The 17272-nt window shown below is 38.5% G+C and overlaps 1 protein-coding gene across 1 annotated transcript in view; it reads right to left on the reverse strand.

Moving 5' to 3' along the window:
• The window catches only part of LOC127655806 (dynein axonemal heavy chain 11), a 93379-nt gene that overhangs the window by 51752 nt on the left and 24355 nt on the right, over nt 1–17272 (reverse strand). Inside the window, exons 31-48 of the mRNA XM_052143790.1 lie at nt 16691–16822; nt 16097–16257; nt 12961–13117; nt 12607–12752; nt 12400–12516; nt 11475–11613; nt 11307–11399; nt 9373–9567; nt 9163–9240; nt 8882–9014; nt 8634–8761; nt 7483–7631; nt 7227–7377; nt 7007–7138; nt 3141–3314; nt 1593–1797; nt 428–593; nt 239–341 (exon numbers count right to left, since the gene is read on the reverse strand). Of these exons, the coding sequence (XP_051999750.1) occupies nt 239–341; nt 428–593; nt 1593–1797; nt 3141–3314; nt 7007–7138; nt 7227–7377; nt 7483–7631; nt 8634–8761; nt 8882–9014; nt 9163–9240; nt 9373–9567; nt 11307–11399; nt 11475–11613; nt 12400–12516; nt 12607–12752; nt 12961–13117; nt 16097–16257; nt 16691–16822 (2559 nt within the window). The remainder of the gene's footprint in view (nt 1–238; nt 342–427; nt 594–1592; nt 1798–3140; nt 3315–7006; nt 7139–7226; nt 7378–7482; nt 7632–8633; nt 8762–8881; nt 9015–9162; nt 9241–9372; nt 9568–11306; nt 11400–11474; nt 11614–12399; nt 12517–12606; nt 12753–12960; nt 13118–16096; nt 16258–16690; nt 16823–17272) is intronic.

The raw sequence follows: 17272 nt of genomic DNA on the forward strand, positions 1-17272 counted from the left end.
TGTTTTTGCACATAATTTTTATTTTTTTTGTCAACATAACTTTTAATATCAATCCGAATTTTTGACATTAGTGTGCATTGTTAATGTGCAAAAGACGCTTTTGAGATTATAGGTATTTTTTATAATAATTTATAAAAATTAATAATAAAGAATTTTAAAAGAATTACAAAAAAAAATGCTTAAAAATATTTTATATTATAAATATACTTCACAAAAGTATTTCATGCCAGCCACTCACCTGTAGTCTGGGGTTAATTGTAAAACTTCCTGATGTTGGATTCATACAAGAGATGTAATGGGTATTGTGTATTTCTTTCATTGTTAACATTTTGCTGTCATACCTAGAAACAAAAAATGCAAATGCTGTTATAGAGTATTTTGAAATCTCTTAAGTTAAATAAATTAAAAAAGGCTGATGTTGCGTAACCAGTGCTTGTAATCCAGATGCTGACGAATGAGAGTGTGTGGCTGAGATGTCCCATAACTGTCCACAGCTGCCATGTTAATGTCATCAATGAAATAGATGAGTCTCTTGTTTCCAGGGGGAGAATAACTCCTACCAGCCTTCCTCTCCAAAGGTTTCTCCATTGCATCTGAAAATCACGGCAATATGAAGGTGAAGTGTTGTTTTAATAGGACTGTGACAGCAAAATTCCATAAACTGAAGCAAAAGAGATTATAGGGATAGTTCACCCAAAAAGGAAAATTCTCTCATCAATTACTCACTCTCATGCCATCCCAGATGTGAATGACTTTCTTTCTACTGCAAATCAAAAATGAAGATTTTTAGAAGAGTATCTCAGCTCTGTAGGTCCATACAATGCAAGTGAATGATGAACAAATTTTTTGAGCTTCAAAAAGCACATAAATGCAGTATAAAGGTTTAACTTAAAAACGTGCATTGTGTACAGAGCTGAGATTTTCTTCTAAAAATCTTTATTTGTGTTCAGCAGAAGAAAGAAAGTCATACACATCTGGGATGGCATGAGAGTGAGGAATTGATGAGAGAATTTTCATTTTTGGGTGAACTATCCCTTTAAGCTGTTACACTGTATATTCCCATATAGGTTGGATGCATTTGAAATATTCCTGGATCAAGCCAACTAGCTGCCTCAAAGCAATTACATATCATTTAAAGTAGTGCACAAATTATCCTTAGTTTATACCCTATATACAGAAAAAGCCTTACTTTTACATATCAATAATTTTGTAATACTACTGTTTTGTTCTTATTTCAATTTAAATTAACCAGGCTGCTACTGTTGGCTGATAAACCAAAATGAACCCTTGCAAACGGTGACAGCTATATTATAAAAGTATGTTGAAAGAAATACTTTACACAAATAAATGTGATGAGTTGATTAATCAGTCAATTAATTAAATAATGCACATTTTTTCAATTATAATAATTTTATTTTAGCAGGTCTATTTTTTTTATTAATCAATCAACACTTGGAATCCTTCACAGACCACAAAACAAATTAACTGAATTTGAACTTCAGCATATGTACCACAAAGAGGTGCTGTTCTACACATCTGAATGCCAGCTCTTTGTAAAGAAATGGGAAGAAATGTAAGCAGTAAGCACTCACTCTGCAGCATAGATGCAGTGGTATAGAAGTGAAGGGGAACTTTTGTGGTTATGAAGCTCTCTGGTAGTGTTTCTAGAAGGTTCTTGACCAGAGCAGACTTCCCTGTGCCTGCTCCACCAACCAGCATGAGAGGCTGAGAAGTCTCCAGCAACATGCCCATAAAATACTGCAGTCTGATCGTCTCGACTGTAGGTACTAACACAGCCTGTAGCCAGATTAAATCATATCATGATAACACCTTGCATTTCATCATTCAAGTCATATTCTGATATCTAAATCAATAAGTACTGCTTTGTATTTCTGAGAAAAGCTGTGACATACTTTGAAAAAGCTGTTGAATACTTTATGTACACGGCAAAAAATTATATCTTAAAGGGTTTTAAGTAGTATTTTTTACTTTGGATTTCCAGTAAAATATAAAAAAAAACTATTAAAACAAGATATATTTACTTGGGAAGGAAGTTTTCAGTGAATGTATCTTTAAAATAAGTATATAGTGTATTTCACCTACTTTTCAAAAGTCTTAAATAGTCTCAGTAAATAGACTTACACTCATTTAGCACTTTATTAAGAAGACTATGGACCTAATAAAGTGCCCAATGTGGTCTTCTGCTGTTGTAGCCCATCTGCCACAAGGTTCGACATGTTGTGCATTCTGAGATGCTATTCTGCTCACTACAATTGTACAGAGTGGTTATCTGAGTTACTGTAGCCTTTCTGTCAGCTCGAACAGTCTGACCATTCTCTGTTGACCTCTTTCATCAACAAGACCCAAACCAGCTCGTCTGGCACCAACAATCATGCCATGGTTGAAATCACTGAGATCAAATTTTTTCCCATTATGATGGTTGATGTTTAAATTAACTGAAGCTCCTGACCTGTATCTGCATGATTTTATCTGTATCTGCTACATGATTGGCTATTAGGTAAACACATTAATAAGTAGGTGTACAGGAGTTCCTAATAAAGTGCTCAGTGAGTGTATATTCAAGATACATTCTCTGAAAACAAGGATTTTTAGATATTTTTGCTGGAAAACAAAACAAAAATACTACAATGTGAACTTTTATGAACTTTTAGTTGCGCAATGATTATTTCACATTGAGACACAACAAACCTGTAGGTCCGGTTCATCACTATGACTACCCTATTATCAACATTGCCTCTTTATCTTTGAAGGACAAAAATAGAGACAATGGGTGAACACACACACATGCATAATTCTGATAACTCTGAACGGTAATCAGATCCCAAACTCCTCTGACAGCAGGTTCAGCTCATGATGGAGGGAGGTTGTTTTCTCTGTATCTGTGCAGTGACCCACTCTAATGCACTAACTGCACTAAATTAGCATGCCATTATTGTGAAATTAAAGTGGTTCTCTGTAAAAGTGACTGTGAATTTGCTCAGGAAAAGGACTCACTAAGAAAAAAATTGTGATGTAAAGATTATGTTCACAGCATTCTATTCTGTGTGTAACGGGAAGTATAAGTACATTCAGAAAGTAGTTTTACATCAGTTTCCTGCAATACATTATCCTGCCCTCACCTGTACATGTGTATCAGGCTCCATTTGAAATGTCGGCATCCTATCAGTCCACGGCAGAAAACGTCTGGCATGGGGATCTAAGTAGTAGTCGAACACAGATCCCTGGACAGGAAACTTTACAGTCTTCATCTCTTTGGTCCACCACTGACTGAACTCTGCCTGATAATCATGAAGCTGGGACAAGCAAAAAGTACAGGATGGGAAGAAGAGATGGTAAAATAAACAGTTTTAAAAGTGTACTCAGCCTTTTCAATGCTTGATGGAAAATGATCTATTGGTACCTTTGTAGAGCAATGGGTAGAACAACTCCTGAATGGTCTCATCAGTCACTGATACACTTCAGAAAATTGTATATCATGTATTAGACTGTATCTATGCTAAAAAGATGAAAACCAATCAAAGAAGAACATCCCAAAGGGAACTTTGTCCCTCCATGTTCAGTACAGTTTAAAGCCTAATGTGGCCCCAAACAACTTTGCCCATCGCTGTCCTAGTGTATACAGTGAAATCTAGTTTTTGGGCTTTTGACTCCTTATTAAACAGGTAAAAAATAGAGTGGCAGGGATGTAAAAATGAAAGTGAATATGGAGATTTATGGTAAAAAAGGACTTAAATATTGATATGATACACTTCTAAAGACATTTAACCACGGAGTCATATGGATACATTTTTATGCTGCCGTTATAAGATTTTTGGGGCTTGAAAAGTCTGGTCACCATTCACTTACATTATATGGACCTACATAGCTGAAAATATTCTTTTAAAATTCATACACATCTGGGATAGCATAAGGGCTAGGAAATGATGAGAAAAGTTCAACTAAATGTAATTATCCCTTTAAAGGAGTCATGCCACAAAATATCTTTGTTACTGTTCTAACCTCTGTTCGCTGTTGGAGGGAACGAGACGTTGTATCGATGTAGTGACACTAGGGGTCCCACTTGAGACCCCCGAACACCTCCCATTCTTTAAGAAAAGGCCAATGAGAATTGCCGAATGGAATTTGCATGCCAAAAGGAGCTGGAATGCGATTCCAATCAGGTTTTGTGCTGAGGAGCCGAGACAAGGTCATTTCAGCGGCTAGTACAGTGTTGTGGCAAGAGGGACACAATGTCTCATTCCCTCCATCAGGGAACAGAGGTTACGACATTAACCAAGACGTTCCCCTTCTGTCACTCACTCGATGTTGTGTCGATGTAGTGACACTAGGTGTCCCTATAGAAAAATGCCACAACAGCTGAACCGTGTTACGTGAACTGCTGATGCAGGTGCAAGTAGGCTGCTGCGTGCGCAATAGCAGGTGCATCAGACTCTGTTCGCTGTTGGAGGGAACGAGACGTTGTATCGATGTAGTGACACTAGGGGTCCCACTTGAGACCCCCGAACACCTCCCATTCTTTAAGAAAAGGCCAATGAGAATTGCCGAATGGAATTTGCATTCCAAAAGGAGCTGGAATGCGATTCCTATCAGGTTTTGTGCTGAGGAGCCGAGACAAGGTCATTTCAGCGGCTAGTACAGTGTTGTGGCAAGAGGGACACAATGTCTCATTCCCTCCATCAGGGAACAGAGGTTACGACATTAACCAAGACGTTCCCCTTCTGTCACTCACTCGACGTTGTGTCGATGTAGTGACACTAGGTGTCCCTATAGAAAAATGCCACAACAGCTGAACCGTGTTACGTGAACTGCTGATGCAGGTGCAAGTAGCATGCTGCGTGCGCAATAGCAGGTGCATCAGACTCCACGTAACCTCCCCCAACGCCCCAAAAGACGTCATGTAGTTCCCCACATCCCTATAGGGGGGAACCGATGTAACTAGCATGGGAGCAGGCCGTGCCAGCCACTGCCTTTTCTCTCTATGTTTTCTCTCCACAGAGTATTAAATTCGTCTGGGGCCATCTAACGCTATCATAGGCATCGGGGTAGGTATTCTTTTCCTTTCTTATTCTTTCAGGGGCAAAAGACCCTGTGGAGACCACATCCTGCCCAAAAGGGGAGGTCAACATGTGGAAATACGACACATGGGCTCAGCATGCACAAAGCACGAACCAGACACAGCAACGACAGGGCTGGGTCTGCCTCCTCCCGGGGCAGCGCTTGCAGGTTCACCACCAGATCCCTGAAGGGGGTCGTGGGAACCTTGGGCACATAGCCCGGTCGGGCCTCAGGATCATGTGAGAATCTATCGGACCGAACCCCAGGCAAGAGTCGCTGACAGCGAACAATTGCAGGTCCCCCACCCTCTTGATGGAGGTGAGTGCAATCAGGAGGGCCATCTATAAGGACAGGGCTTTCAGCTCGACTGACTCTAGCGGCAAAAATAGGGCTCTCTGAAGGCCCAAGAGGACCACAGATCCCATGAGGGAAAGAGGCATGGCCTGGGAGGATTCAGCCTCAGGGCACCTCTGAGGAACCTGATGATCAGGTTGTGTTTCCCTAGGGACTTACCATCCACTGTGTAGTGGTGTGTGGCTATAGCGGCTACATATTCCTTCAAGGTGGAGGGGGACAGCCACCCCTCCAGCCTCTCCTGCAATAAGTGCACTGACCCAACTGCGCATCTCTGGGGGTCTTCGGCTTGGGAACATCATGGCATAAAGCTGCCTGGTAGATGGAGCTCTAGCTTGAGAGATCGTGACTATGACTGCTGGTGGTAGGCCACTTAGATCTTCCGCATCCCATCCAAGGGCCAGATGTGGAGGTTCCAGAGGTCTGGGCGCGGGTGCCAGATTGTGACCCATCCCTGAGAAAGAAGGTCCTTCCTCAGAGAAATCTGCCAAGGAGGTGCTGTTGCAAGGAGCATGAGGTCCGAGAACCAAGTCTAGGTGGGCAAATATGGGGCCACGAGGGTGACTTGTTCCTCATCCACCCTGACTTCGGTGTCAATGTGGGTTCTCTAATAGAGAAAATATACTCTTTGGCAGGAATATACACTCTTTTAGCGCTGTCGAATCGCCCAGGGGGTGAAATCTGCACTCGACATGCAGGAGAGAAAGCCACTGGAAATGTGCTGTATATCCAACAGCATACGCTATTAGTATTCAGCTCGCTGATAGTACAACCGCTCGGCTCCGAAGAAAAAATCTGAATGGAATCGCATTCCAGCTCCTTTTATACCCGTATGTCCAGGGGAGTGGCATGCAAATTCCACTCGGCAATTCTCACTGGCCTTTTCTCAAAGAATGGGAGTTGTTAGGGGATCTCAAGAGCGACCCCTAGTCTTACTACATCGACACAACGTCGAGTGAGTGACGTTTTTTATTATTATTTTAATATGCTCCTTGAGTTTCACTTCTAATATTAGTAATTTTTTTTGCACAAAAAAAAGACATATATTTGTAAAACATGATAATTTTCCACCCTCATTCTGAATGCTCGGTTTTGGTGCTGTTTCTTCTTTAAGACTTGACAGTAAACACCCATTGTTATTATTGGCTCTCTGCTCTTGACTGACCTTCTCTCTCTACTTGCCATCTCACTGCTCAATGTTACTGGGCAGGCTACAAACATGATTAAAGGTAAATAAGGCATTGATGTGGTATTGTGGAGGTGGTCAGATGCAACTATCTACCACAGTGTGACATCACAATGTGGAGGAAGTAGAGAACGATTCGGTTTGGCAGTTTGGTTTCAATAAATGTTCTTTTTGCAGTGAGGAGGAAGATTTCAGTTCTGAAACTTACAGTATGTTTTTATAGTACAGTGACCTCTTATGTCAAAAGATCAAGGGCACTTTTTTTGCTTATGTCATAAACCCTTTACAATGCAAATAAAATGAGACATAAAATCACATGTATGTCAATGCTGAACTTTTATTTTGTATTCTCTGGTATGATTGATTAGGGTAAAATAAAACAATGAATACCTGATCCTTGTATGTGGCTCCACCAAAAGCCCACACACAGGCAAACACAAAGTATGTCTCATAGACTTCTCGAGGAGAGTCTGCCGGAATGTTCTCAGGAGTTAACAGACAATCCAGCAGTGAGCACAGAGTCTGAGAGAGAGAGAGAGAGAGATCAGTTAACATTTGAAAAGCAGAGGATAGGCCTATATGATTGTGTAAGCTTATATGTGAATGATACCTGAACCATGCTGTGCTCGAGAATAGGAGTAATTGTCTTGAAGGAGCTTCTCATTTTTTCTATACAGCAAGGGACGTATTTGTCAAACAGAATGGTCAGGTGTGCTCTCTCTGTCTGTTTCTCCCTTCTATCAATCCAGCTTGTAACACATCTAAACATTGATAAAAATAGAAGCTATTCAACTAACTAACTAAGGTTTTAACCACCTGTTTCTGCCTAACACAGATTGAACATGGTTTGAAAGTAAATTTCTCACAGGTTCCAGCTAAGCTCTTGAGGATTGATGTGCAGGATGCCTGCGCGGGACACGGTGGCAGGCGTGGCATGTTTCAGGTGGCTGATCTCAAACAAAAGTCTCATCGAGGAGGTGAGAGGGATGCGTTCATTATTGGCCAGAGTAAGAACCTGCACAGACATACACAGCATGAAAGCTACAGCATAACTAATATTCATAATATGTCACCATATCCTGTTGGCCATTCTTATAATTGGCATAGGTCTGATTAGGCCGATATTGGAAACAGATAATATCAGGGCTTATTTCATCATATTCAAAACCAAATACTTTTATTTTTCTCTTTTTCTATGCCAGGTTTCAAGAGTACTATTACAGTTATACATCTTTTCCAATGTACTACTTTTATGTAGTGTTGGGTGTACCTGATTACAATGTAATTTTGTACTGTAATCTTATTACTTTTTAGTCAAAAATGTAATGCAACACATTACATTTAACATTTTTGGAATCATATTACAGTACCTGACTTTCAATAAAAGTAATTAATTTTAAGTCCATTACTTGCGCTAATGTAATATGTATAATACATTTAAAATGTGAATTCATATGCACATCTGTTAGCTTTTCTGTAACAGCTGAAGGGTGTGTGTCAATGAATGAGGTGGAAATATAGACATTTTGAATTTGAGTGGAAAACCAAACACTTTTCTTGGAAAAGCAATTTAGACTAACTTAAAAGTAAAATCATAGTAATGTGATTTCTTTTAAGATTAAGTAATTATTAAAGCAATCTGATTACATTTTAGACAGGTAATTATTACAATGTAGTGGATTACTTTTTTATAAAAATTATCTATCACTGCTTTTATGTTTTGTTGCCTGTAATTTGGAGCATATAAAATTCTTGATTGGAGGTTTAGAATTAAACAAATTTATACATATCTAAAATCTGCTATGATATCAGATAATGGCCATTAAAATAATGAAAAAGTATTATTTTCTATAGGCAATGGTTGATATTTCTAAATTAATGCAACCTCATTTGCTAAATATTGTGCAAACTGAACAAAGCCACATACATCTGAAAAAAGTTGACCTGATGAGTATACTAACCAAGCCAACTGCTTTAGGAATAATCAGAATGAAAATGGACAAGCTGTGCAAGGTACCTTGTTGTCATCCATGACAGTGTTGAGAGACTCAATCCACATGGGGTCAATGTCTCCATCCAGAACAATCCACTTCGGCCCTGACTGAGAGTTGCCTGCCTGATCACGCATGAAATGTGACAATAAACCTGCCAGATGACAGAGATTTACAATCTCAAAGAATTGCCAGGGAAAATGGACCAAAACAGTAAGTTATGTACTGTGAATTGAACAGAGTCAGGCTTGCAAAACAGTGATTGCTGATGTACCATCTTTCCATTCCCGAGTAACTGGATGAAAGAATCCAAAGAGTTCATCTGTGCTTATTGCTTTTGGGTTCAGATCATTCCAGACAGGTTTCCTTCCCATATTGTTGTAGGTTTTGTAAAGAGTTCTCAGGATCTGTTTAGGTATAGAGACTCATGTCATATTGCAAGAAAATTATTAAAAGCTGAATATAATCTATATTAATTCAAAATTCCAGGGAAAGTGGACTCAAATGTCACTGCAAACAAGTGAATGTGTGTACCTATAAGGACTATGTACTGACCTGGCTCTTTCCTGTTCCAGCATTACCAACAACAAAGACTGAGTGATGAACAGATAGAAGCTCCTCAAGCTGTACAACCTTCATTTATTATTATTATTAAAAAAGGACAAAAAGAAACAATAAAACAAGATGCTAATAGAGAAATCTAAAGAGATTAACTTGTTAAACACAAATAAAGAATGACCATGTACTGTGCAGAGATTTTCTCACTTTCAAAATGAATGTGTCTTCAGGTTGGAGCTTCAACTCTAGACTCGTCTGCCGGACCTGCTGCTCAAACTCATCATCAGTTCCCCTGTCCACCTCCACTCCAGGAAACAAATCTCTAATCAGACCAAGGAATACTGGAACATCCTCAGAGACAATCTTTGGCATGTTGAAATCTCTCAGAGCCTGCATCAACACCTATATTACGAAAGGGTTGGACAATATTTATACTTAATAAAATGGCCCCTTTTAATTCATGAGTTCAAATTTAATTGGCCAAGCCTCATAGTAATTGGAATTGAAATCAATTCAACACTGTCAAACAACAAAAGATTTTCATTGGTCCAACAGAACAACAAAATGTTCAAAACTGTTTTCATCTGGTAAGTCTGCTTCATGTTGTTTGTCACCATTTTGTAGACTCTGATGTAGATAAGGATTTTGGAAAATAAAGTGCTCTTTCAACGTGGTTTATTAAATATTATTATGAAATATGAAGTAAAATTTGAATAGGTGGCATTTCAAAGATTGATTATCTCATCTAATGTTTCTGTGAATAAGCCACATGTTGTGATAACACGTTTATGACTAATTCAAAATAAAAAGAACATCTATTATTAATAATTATAATTATAGCAGCTACGTACACAAATGCTTGGAACTTACATTTCATATTAAAATATAAAAAATAGCTGCAAGCACCGATGACAGTCCCAAGCACAACAGGTCCATTTCCACCCTGTGGCTTTTGGAAACCAAATGCAAGGTTGACACATGCATTTGGCATTTGACATTATTCTAAACAATTTTGAAGCAATTTGGGTAAATATAATAGGCTATTTTAAAATCTGCTGTAAAAGCCACACTTCCTGCTACCAGGTGGTGGCTCTATGACCTGTGATTAGCCGCCAACACTAAACATACTTCTCAATTTTGATCTAAATCACACATTGCACACAGAAGATATGTGACACTTCCTGTTTCCCATTTTTGCCATCAATTTAATGCCTCGCCATGGTACCACAGTTGGATATATCAAAGTCTGTATGCAATTTATCATCTTCAATATCTTGGAATACTGTTGTCTAAATGTGGTGACAGTATTTAAGATATCAAATATCCCTTGACAAATTTACATCAGCATTGTCTTGACATTATTCTAAATATTTTTTTAAGCAATTCATGTAAATATAAGAGGGATATTTCAAAGTCTGTTAAAAGTGCCATACTTCCTGCTGCCAGTTGGTGGCGCTATGACCATGACCCATAATAGCTGCATAAATGAGATCAGCCCACATTACAAAACATACAGCTGAATTTTCATCAAAATCAAACAATTCACACAGAAGATACAAGAAAATTCCTGTTTCACATTTTTAGCCATAAATCCATGGCTTCGCCATGGCGACGCCGTTCAAAATATAAAAAATCTGTTTGAAGTTTAGCATCTACAATTTATTGGCAGGATGTTGCACAAATTTTGTGCCAGTCATAATTAATCCCCTAGGAGGAGTATTTAAATATTCAGAGCATGCGATTTTCAGAAAATCCAAAATGGCCAACTTCATGTTGGGTGGAGCTAATGACTATAATTAAGAAAGATGAGATCTACATATGTACCAGTTTTAGTGACTGTAATTTTAGTAGACTGTACATTGTGACCAATGTTTAGTGCTACAGAGACCCCAATACATGCCCTTGGCACTTTCAGTGCTTGGGCCCTAATTATCCTTAGAAGAACAATAGGGCCTCCGCACTTTCAGTGCTTGGGCTCTAATTACAAATCTTCTTCCTGTATGCTACAACAGTCCAAATTCAATTCAGAATCTTGAATTGAATTATATCTTTTATAATAGCATGTCTATTTTTGAAAGTTGAGTAACAACTCTATAGCTCTTGATAGCAATATAACTAACACATAGACACATTTCCATTACCTGATCTTCTGGTCTGGTCCGATCTGCTCTTTTGAGAGCTCCAGCAACTACCAGGACAGGTTTGACAGCCCGCAAGCCCCAGTCATAGTGGTCCTACAGCAAAGAGAACATGCTGCATATGGGTAGATACAAACAGAGGTAAAGTGGTTTTCCTTCACCATAGAATACCTGTTTAGAGAGCAGCTCCTTACAGAGCCTGTACAGAGTGATGAACTTGTTGCCCAGAACTTGAGCATTCTGAAATCCCTCAGACATCATCATGATCTCACAGATCTGTACCATGTCAGGTACCACCATTGCACACGGTCTGCAAACACAGCATTCATATTGCATTCATGAACTCCATTATTCACTGCTAATACAGCATTTAAAAAAGCACCTTATCTATTTTCCACTACAGGTGATGTGACATCAAACACATCCTGACAATACGTATGCTAGTTCGGCATTCTTTTACTAGTCAGTGCATAACACCTTAAAACACCCTTCACACATCCTTTGTGGTTTGATATGTATTTCTGTAATCAACATGCAGCATAAAGTCTGATCCTCATTATTGTTTATTCTGGCCAAGAACCACCCACCTAGCCAGAAAAAGACTGTCTGATTGAAATTTAAAGTGACCAAAATTTGTTCAGTTTTTATGTGCTAATTTGGGCCAGGTTTATCTAAAATAGACTGTCCCACAATAATACACCCAGGTTAAAAAAAAAGCCAAACAATTGCATAGCAGTCACATGAACAAAGCAGACTGTGCAGTTCTGCTCATGGAAATCTATCTTACTTGCTATCAAGTACCTCAAAACCTAAACAAAACAAAAATATTTTAAAGATTTGATGGCACTAATGTGGAAAAGTGCTCATGTCTCAACCCGGTTTCCTATACTGTGTAATCATGACTATGTTTTCAGGCAGACTAATAAAAACTTGTGAGGTCTTATTCCCTGAATTTGAGTAAAGTCAGCCAATAATATTTTAACTGTCGATTTCAGTGATTGATATTTGTTGAAAAACATGCATCAAATCGTCAGTAAACAGATTGTAGGTAGCCTATGTTTGTGCCTTCGGAGACTGAGATTAGATCAAGCTTTACCTGAATAGAGCTTTGAGGTTCTCTGGTAGCTCAGTTCGTCCAGTATATCCAGGGTTCATTGTGATAAATATCCCAACAGAGGGTTTCAAGTTTATCTCTTCCTCTAGAAAAAAAAACCTGCAGGGGATAATGAGATCCAAAAGATTTTTCCAAAATAATTTGTATTAACCATTCAGTAGTTCTAAGACACTGTCCTGAACTACTCACCTCTTCCTCTTGTTGCGAATGGCATCCTGTATGGTCTTCACCTGCACCGCCACGACTGACAGCACTTCCACAGCGATCCGGTTAAATTCATCAAAGCAGCCCCAGGCTCCGGTCTGAGCCAGGCCTTTAAAGACGTTTCCTATAGACTGAATAGTGTAACTGGTCAGGAAAGCAATTCACTGCCTTATGTGTTATGGCTTAATAGTAATAATAAAGAACTTCCAAAACACCTGACAAATGTTATACATTTTAATCAGGTAATCAGTCATTAATATCTTCCAGCTACTAGGCTGAACCTTGACAAAGTAACTCATTATGAGTTTACCTGAACAGAAAATAAAGTCCACACTCTACCTTGTAATCCATCTGTTCAGAGCAGTTAAAAACATAGACCATCACCCCCAGAGCTCTGCCCAGATCTTTAGTGGTTTCAGTTTTTCCTGTGCCAGCTGGTCCTGCTGAGGCTCCACTCATGGTCAGGTGTAGAGACTGAGTCAGTGTTATATAGCACCTGCATTTAAAAACAGCAAATTTAACCCGGTAGCGGCGGTACAAACGAATGGATTCATTTCCGATAATTTTACTCCGGGTAGGGGCACCCTGCTTTCCCCAACCTTGTTCTGACATGCCCTAGAACCATTTGCAGATGTGATAAGAAAGGAAGATGATTTTCCAGGGGTGGAGGCGGTAGGTGTGGCGCATAAGCTTTTGCTTTACGCAGATGATATTTTATTATTTGTCTCTGATCCTGCTAGATAAATGCCTTGCATATTAATTCCTTTTCTAAATACTTGGGATAGAGAGTTAATTGGTCTAAATCCTAAACTTTGGCTCTGACAGCGTACTGCCCGTTAACGGCTTTTCAGCCAGGTGCCATGCAGTGGCACAAACAGGGCATTAAGTATTTGGGTAATTTATTCCCAGCAAATTTGTGTGATTTAGAGTTAATTTTGACCCTTTAATAAAAAGTTTTTCAAGCGATGTGGGCAAGTGGGCTTCATTACATTTATCGATGATTGGGAAGGTTAATGTTATTCAAATTCAACTACATGCAACAATCTCTCCCTATAGATGTCCCCTCTCTTATTTCAAACAATTTGATAGCACAGCGAAGTCCTTCATTTGGAATGGTAAATGTTTACATGATTACATTTCAGTAAACTGCATAGGCCGATCGAGAAAGGTGGGTTAGGCCTACCCAAGATTTTGCTTTATTATTATGCATTTGGTCTCAGGCACATTGGCTCATTGGTAACTTCTACCTGAGAGAGCCCACCCTGGTTTTGTATTGAACAGAAAGTTCTTGCCCCTATTTCACCACTGCAAAGCATTTCTATTAAACTAACCGGAGAAGTTAAGTTACTCCCCGTTATCTCGCAGTTGCACTCAGTATGGACAAAAGTGTCCAGAGTGTTTAATTCAGACATTTATTTAAATGATGTCTCAAGCATATGGCTGAACCCAAAATTATGTATTTATAAGTCCCCTTTCTGCTAGACAGAATGGATTAAAAGGGAGGTTAATACACTCTGTGACCTATATGAGAGTGGAGTGTTGAGATCATTTGAAAATTTGGTTCAACATTTTGGGATTCCCAGATAATTTTTTTTTAGGTTTTTACAGCTGCGCCTCCTGTTCTGTACTATTTTTGGGAGTAGCATCAACCCCCCTAAAACGGCAGATACTCTGGGAGTGGTGATTACTGGATTTGGAAAAGATGATGAGGCATCAATGTATTACTTCCTGCTAATTCAGAGTCTGGGGGACGGAGCTTCAACTACTATCAAGAGATTATGGGAGAAATATTTAAACTTTGCATTGGAGGAGGGAATGTGGGCTAAGATTCTAAAAAAAGTCAAGTCTGTATCTAGAGATGCAAGGGTGTGCCTTATATAATTCAAGATTTTATATAGATTCTATTGGACCCCCTCTAGATTGTATAGGCTTGGTATTAAAGACAATAAGAAGACGGAGACACAACCCATGTTTTTCGGTGTTGTGTTAAGATCCAAGAATTTTGGTTGAAGGTTCAGAGATTTATATGTGATGTAATGGCCACTCAAATTTAATTTTGCCCTTGACTCTGTATTTTAGAAGGAGACAGTCATCAACATAGGGGATAAACACATAAAAAATTGGGTCCTAACCAGTGTTATGGTCGGCAGACAAATAACTTTAAGGGGATGGAAGTCGACTGGAGCACCCTCATTTCAAGAGTGACGCACAGACAAGAGTGATGCACAGAGATGGGGAGGGTGGTGGTTTTCGAGGAAGTGTCGTGTAGAAGGCTGGGGATCTGGGATTCGTTTGATGGGAAATGGAGCAGCTATTTGGTGTTTTTGGAGGGCTCTCGGGGAGGGGCAGTGGAGAGAGAAGCATAGTTTTAAATGTGTGTGATTATTATATATATATTTGTGTGTGTGTGTGTATACTTATATGTGACCACAGGGATGTTTGTTGAGGGTCAGGGTGGGGTTGAGGATAGGGAGGGGTAATAGTGGGGGTTAAATGTTGATTCTGTGTATATATGTTTTTCTTTTCTTTGTTATCTATATGAATCAATAAAAAATGTTAATCAAAAAACAAAAAACAGTTCAAACATTGTATTAAATATTTAATTGTAACACATTGTAATAATTTTCATGAATAACATTATTACATCATAAACTAATAAAATTAGGGATGGGTATTACCTATTACCTTCAACTCTTGAACTTTTGAAAGATGTAAATAAAATAAAGAAAATTGAAAAAAAACAAAAACATTTGCACTCACACGTAGAAACATACTTTCCAAGTCTTCCGAATCGATACAATCACTTTAAATAATGGCAACATTTTCTTCTTTTCTTCGGGAGAACTAACTAATTAATATTAATCATTAATATGATTTAATTGAGAGAAGCCATTTCAATGTTGCCCATAGTAAGCAAGGGCACAAAGGAAAATCAAAGTGCAATATTCCAGTAGTGTTTTTCCTAGTCGAATATTTAAAGCTGAATGGGTACTTGATTAATTGATTACTTATGCGCATCCCTAATTAAAATATCAGTAGGTAATGTGTACATTAAGATATTGTAATAATTATATTACATTCAAATTGCAAGATGTCTTGAAACTTAATTCATTTATTTTCATATACAGTGGGGTCCAAAGGTCTCAGATTATATACAAATCTGGGATTCTTTACCTATTTAAAAAATGTAATGTAAGTATTTTGAATAATTTAAAACAAATAACTAATATGATACTAAATTAATAATAAATATTTAAGTATATTAATTAAATATTTCTAAATTATTTCAAGGTCACTTTTCAAGTAAGCAATGTTAACTCCTTTGTACAAAAAGTCAGATTTCCTTGCTTTTATTGCCTGGATTTTAAATAAACATGTCAATTGAGTTCACGTCCAATAATGAGAAATTTCTAGAAAATTGTGACACTTTTTCTTGTCTTTTGTATACTTAAGACACCATAATCTGTTTAGCTACCTGTCCGTGAGGGGTGTAATGACCAGACGGGGTGTGTTTCCAAGGTACTCATATGAATAGCGAAACTGGGCATCACAGATGTTAATGAAGCAATGTCTCTGCTCCTCATCCCAGCTGTGGCGGAGCTGAGAAACCCAGGCAAAAGCCTGAGCACTGCTCACCTGGGTAAAGATGATTTACAACATTTATTATATCTACTCTGACATATTCCAGAATACCCTACAGTGCCTTATAGAAGAAAAACAAATGTCTAATACTCCATTCACACTGAACACATTCTTGCATTCTAAAACAGCTTCATAGAATGCAATGGAATGGAACAGAATGCTGGGACATGTTTATAACAAGTTTATAATGTGTTCATAACATGTTATTAATAGTTTAACTACATTTAATATGACAAAGTGTCATAAACAGTCAAAACAGATACCAACTCAATTAATGAATCAATTACTACTGTTTGCCAATTTAAATCCCATAATGACTGCAAAACTATGAGTGACAAACACAGCTAAATGATTTAAAACAAGGAAATAGAGTGGTCCATTTGTCAACATAATCATTATTTATGGACCACAGCAAACATGACCCAACCTTCTGAGCGATGAGTTTGGAGACCACATCTCTGGCGTGAACATCTATGGTACACAGGGTCATGATCTTCTGCCTGTCACTTGGGTTCAGCTCTCCCAATAACATGTTTATTAAGGAGTTTAGCTGGATAATCTAGAGAAGGACAGATATTTTAGAGTTTATGAGGGTACAATAATGGTCTGTGAGAGCATACAATAAGCCTTGTGGCCTCTGCTTACAGTAATTATATCAATTTACATGCCAGAGAGAAGTGGATGGTAATAACTGCAGTGATAGGTGCTCAGGGTCATGTGTTCATCAGAGAACGTTTATGGAGCAAGGTCATATAGTCATATATTCCAGTCGGGAGGCCAAATAAGCACAGAGCTCATTTATCAATGTTGGGGGTACTGCGAGTATGTATAAGAGTGTTTGACTATGAATAAGATCAGGCAGCTGGTGTGTGTGTGTGTATGTGAGTGTGACAATGAATGAGAGTGGTGGGTCAATATGTGTGTATGTGTGTGCGTGTATGTGTGTGTGTGTGTATGTGTGTGTGTGTGTGTGTGTGTGTGTGGGGGAGGTGGTTAAGAGGCTATACTG

Source organism: Xyrauchen texanus, chromosome 15 (assembly GCF_025860055.1).
Source record: "Xyrauchen texanus isolate HMW12.3.18 chromosome 15, RBS_HiC_50CHRs, whole genome shotgun sequence".
NCBI classification, from domain to species: domain Eukaryota; kingdom Metazoa; phylum Chordata; class Actinopteri; order Cypriniformes; family Catostomidae; genus Xyrauchen; species Xyrauchen texanus.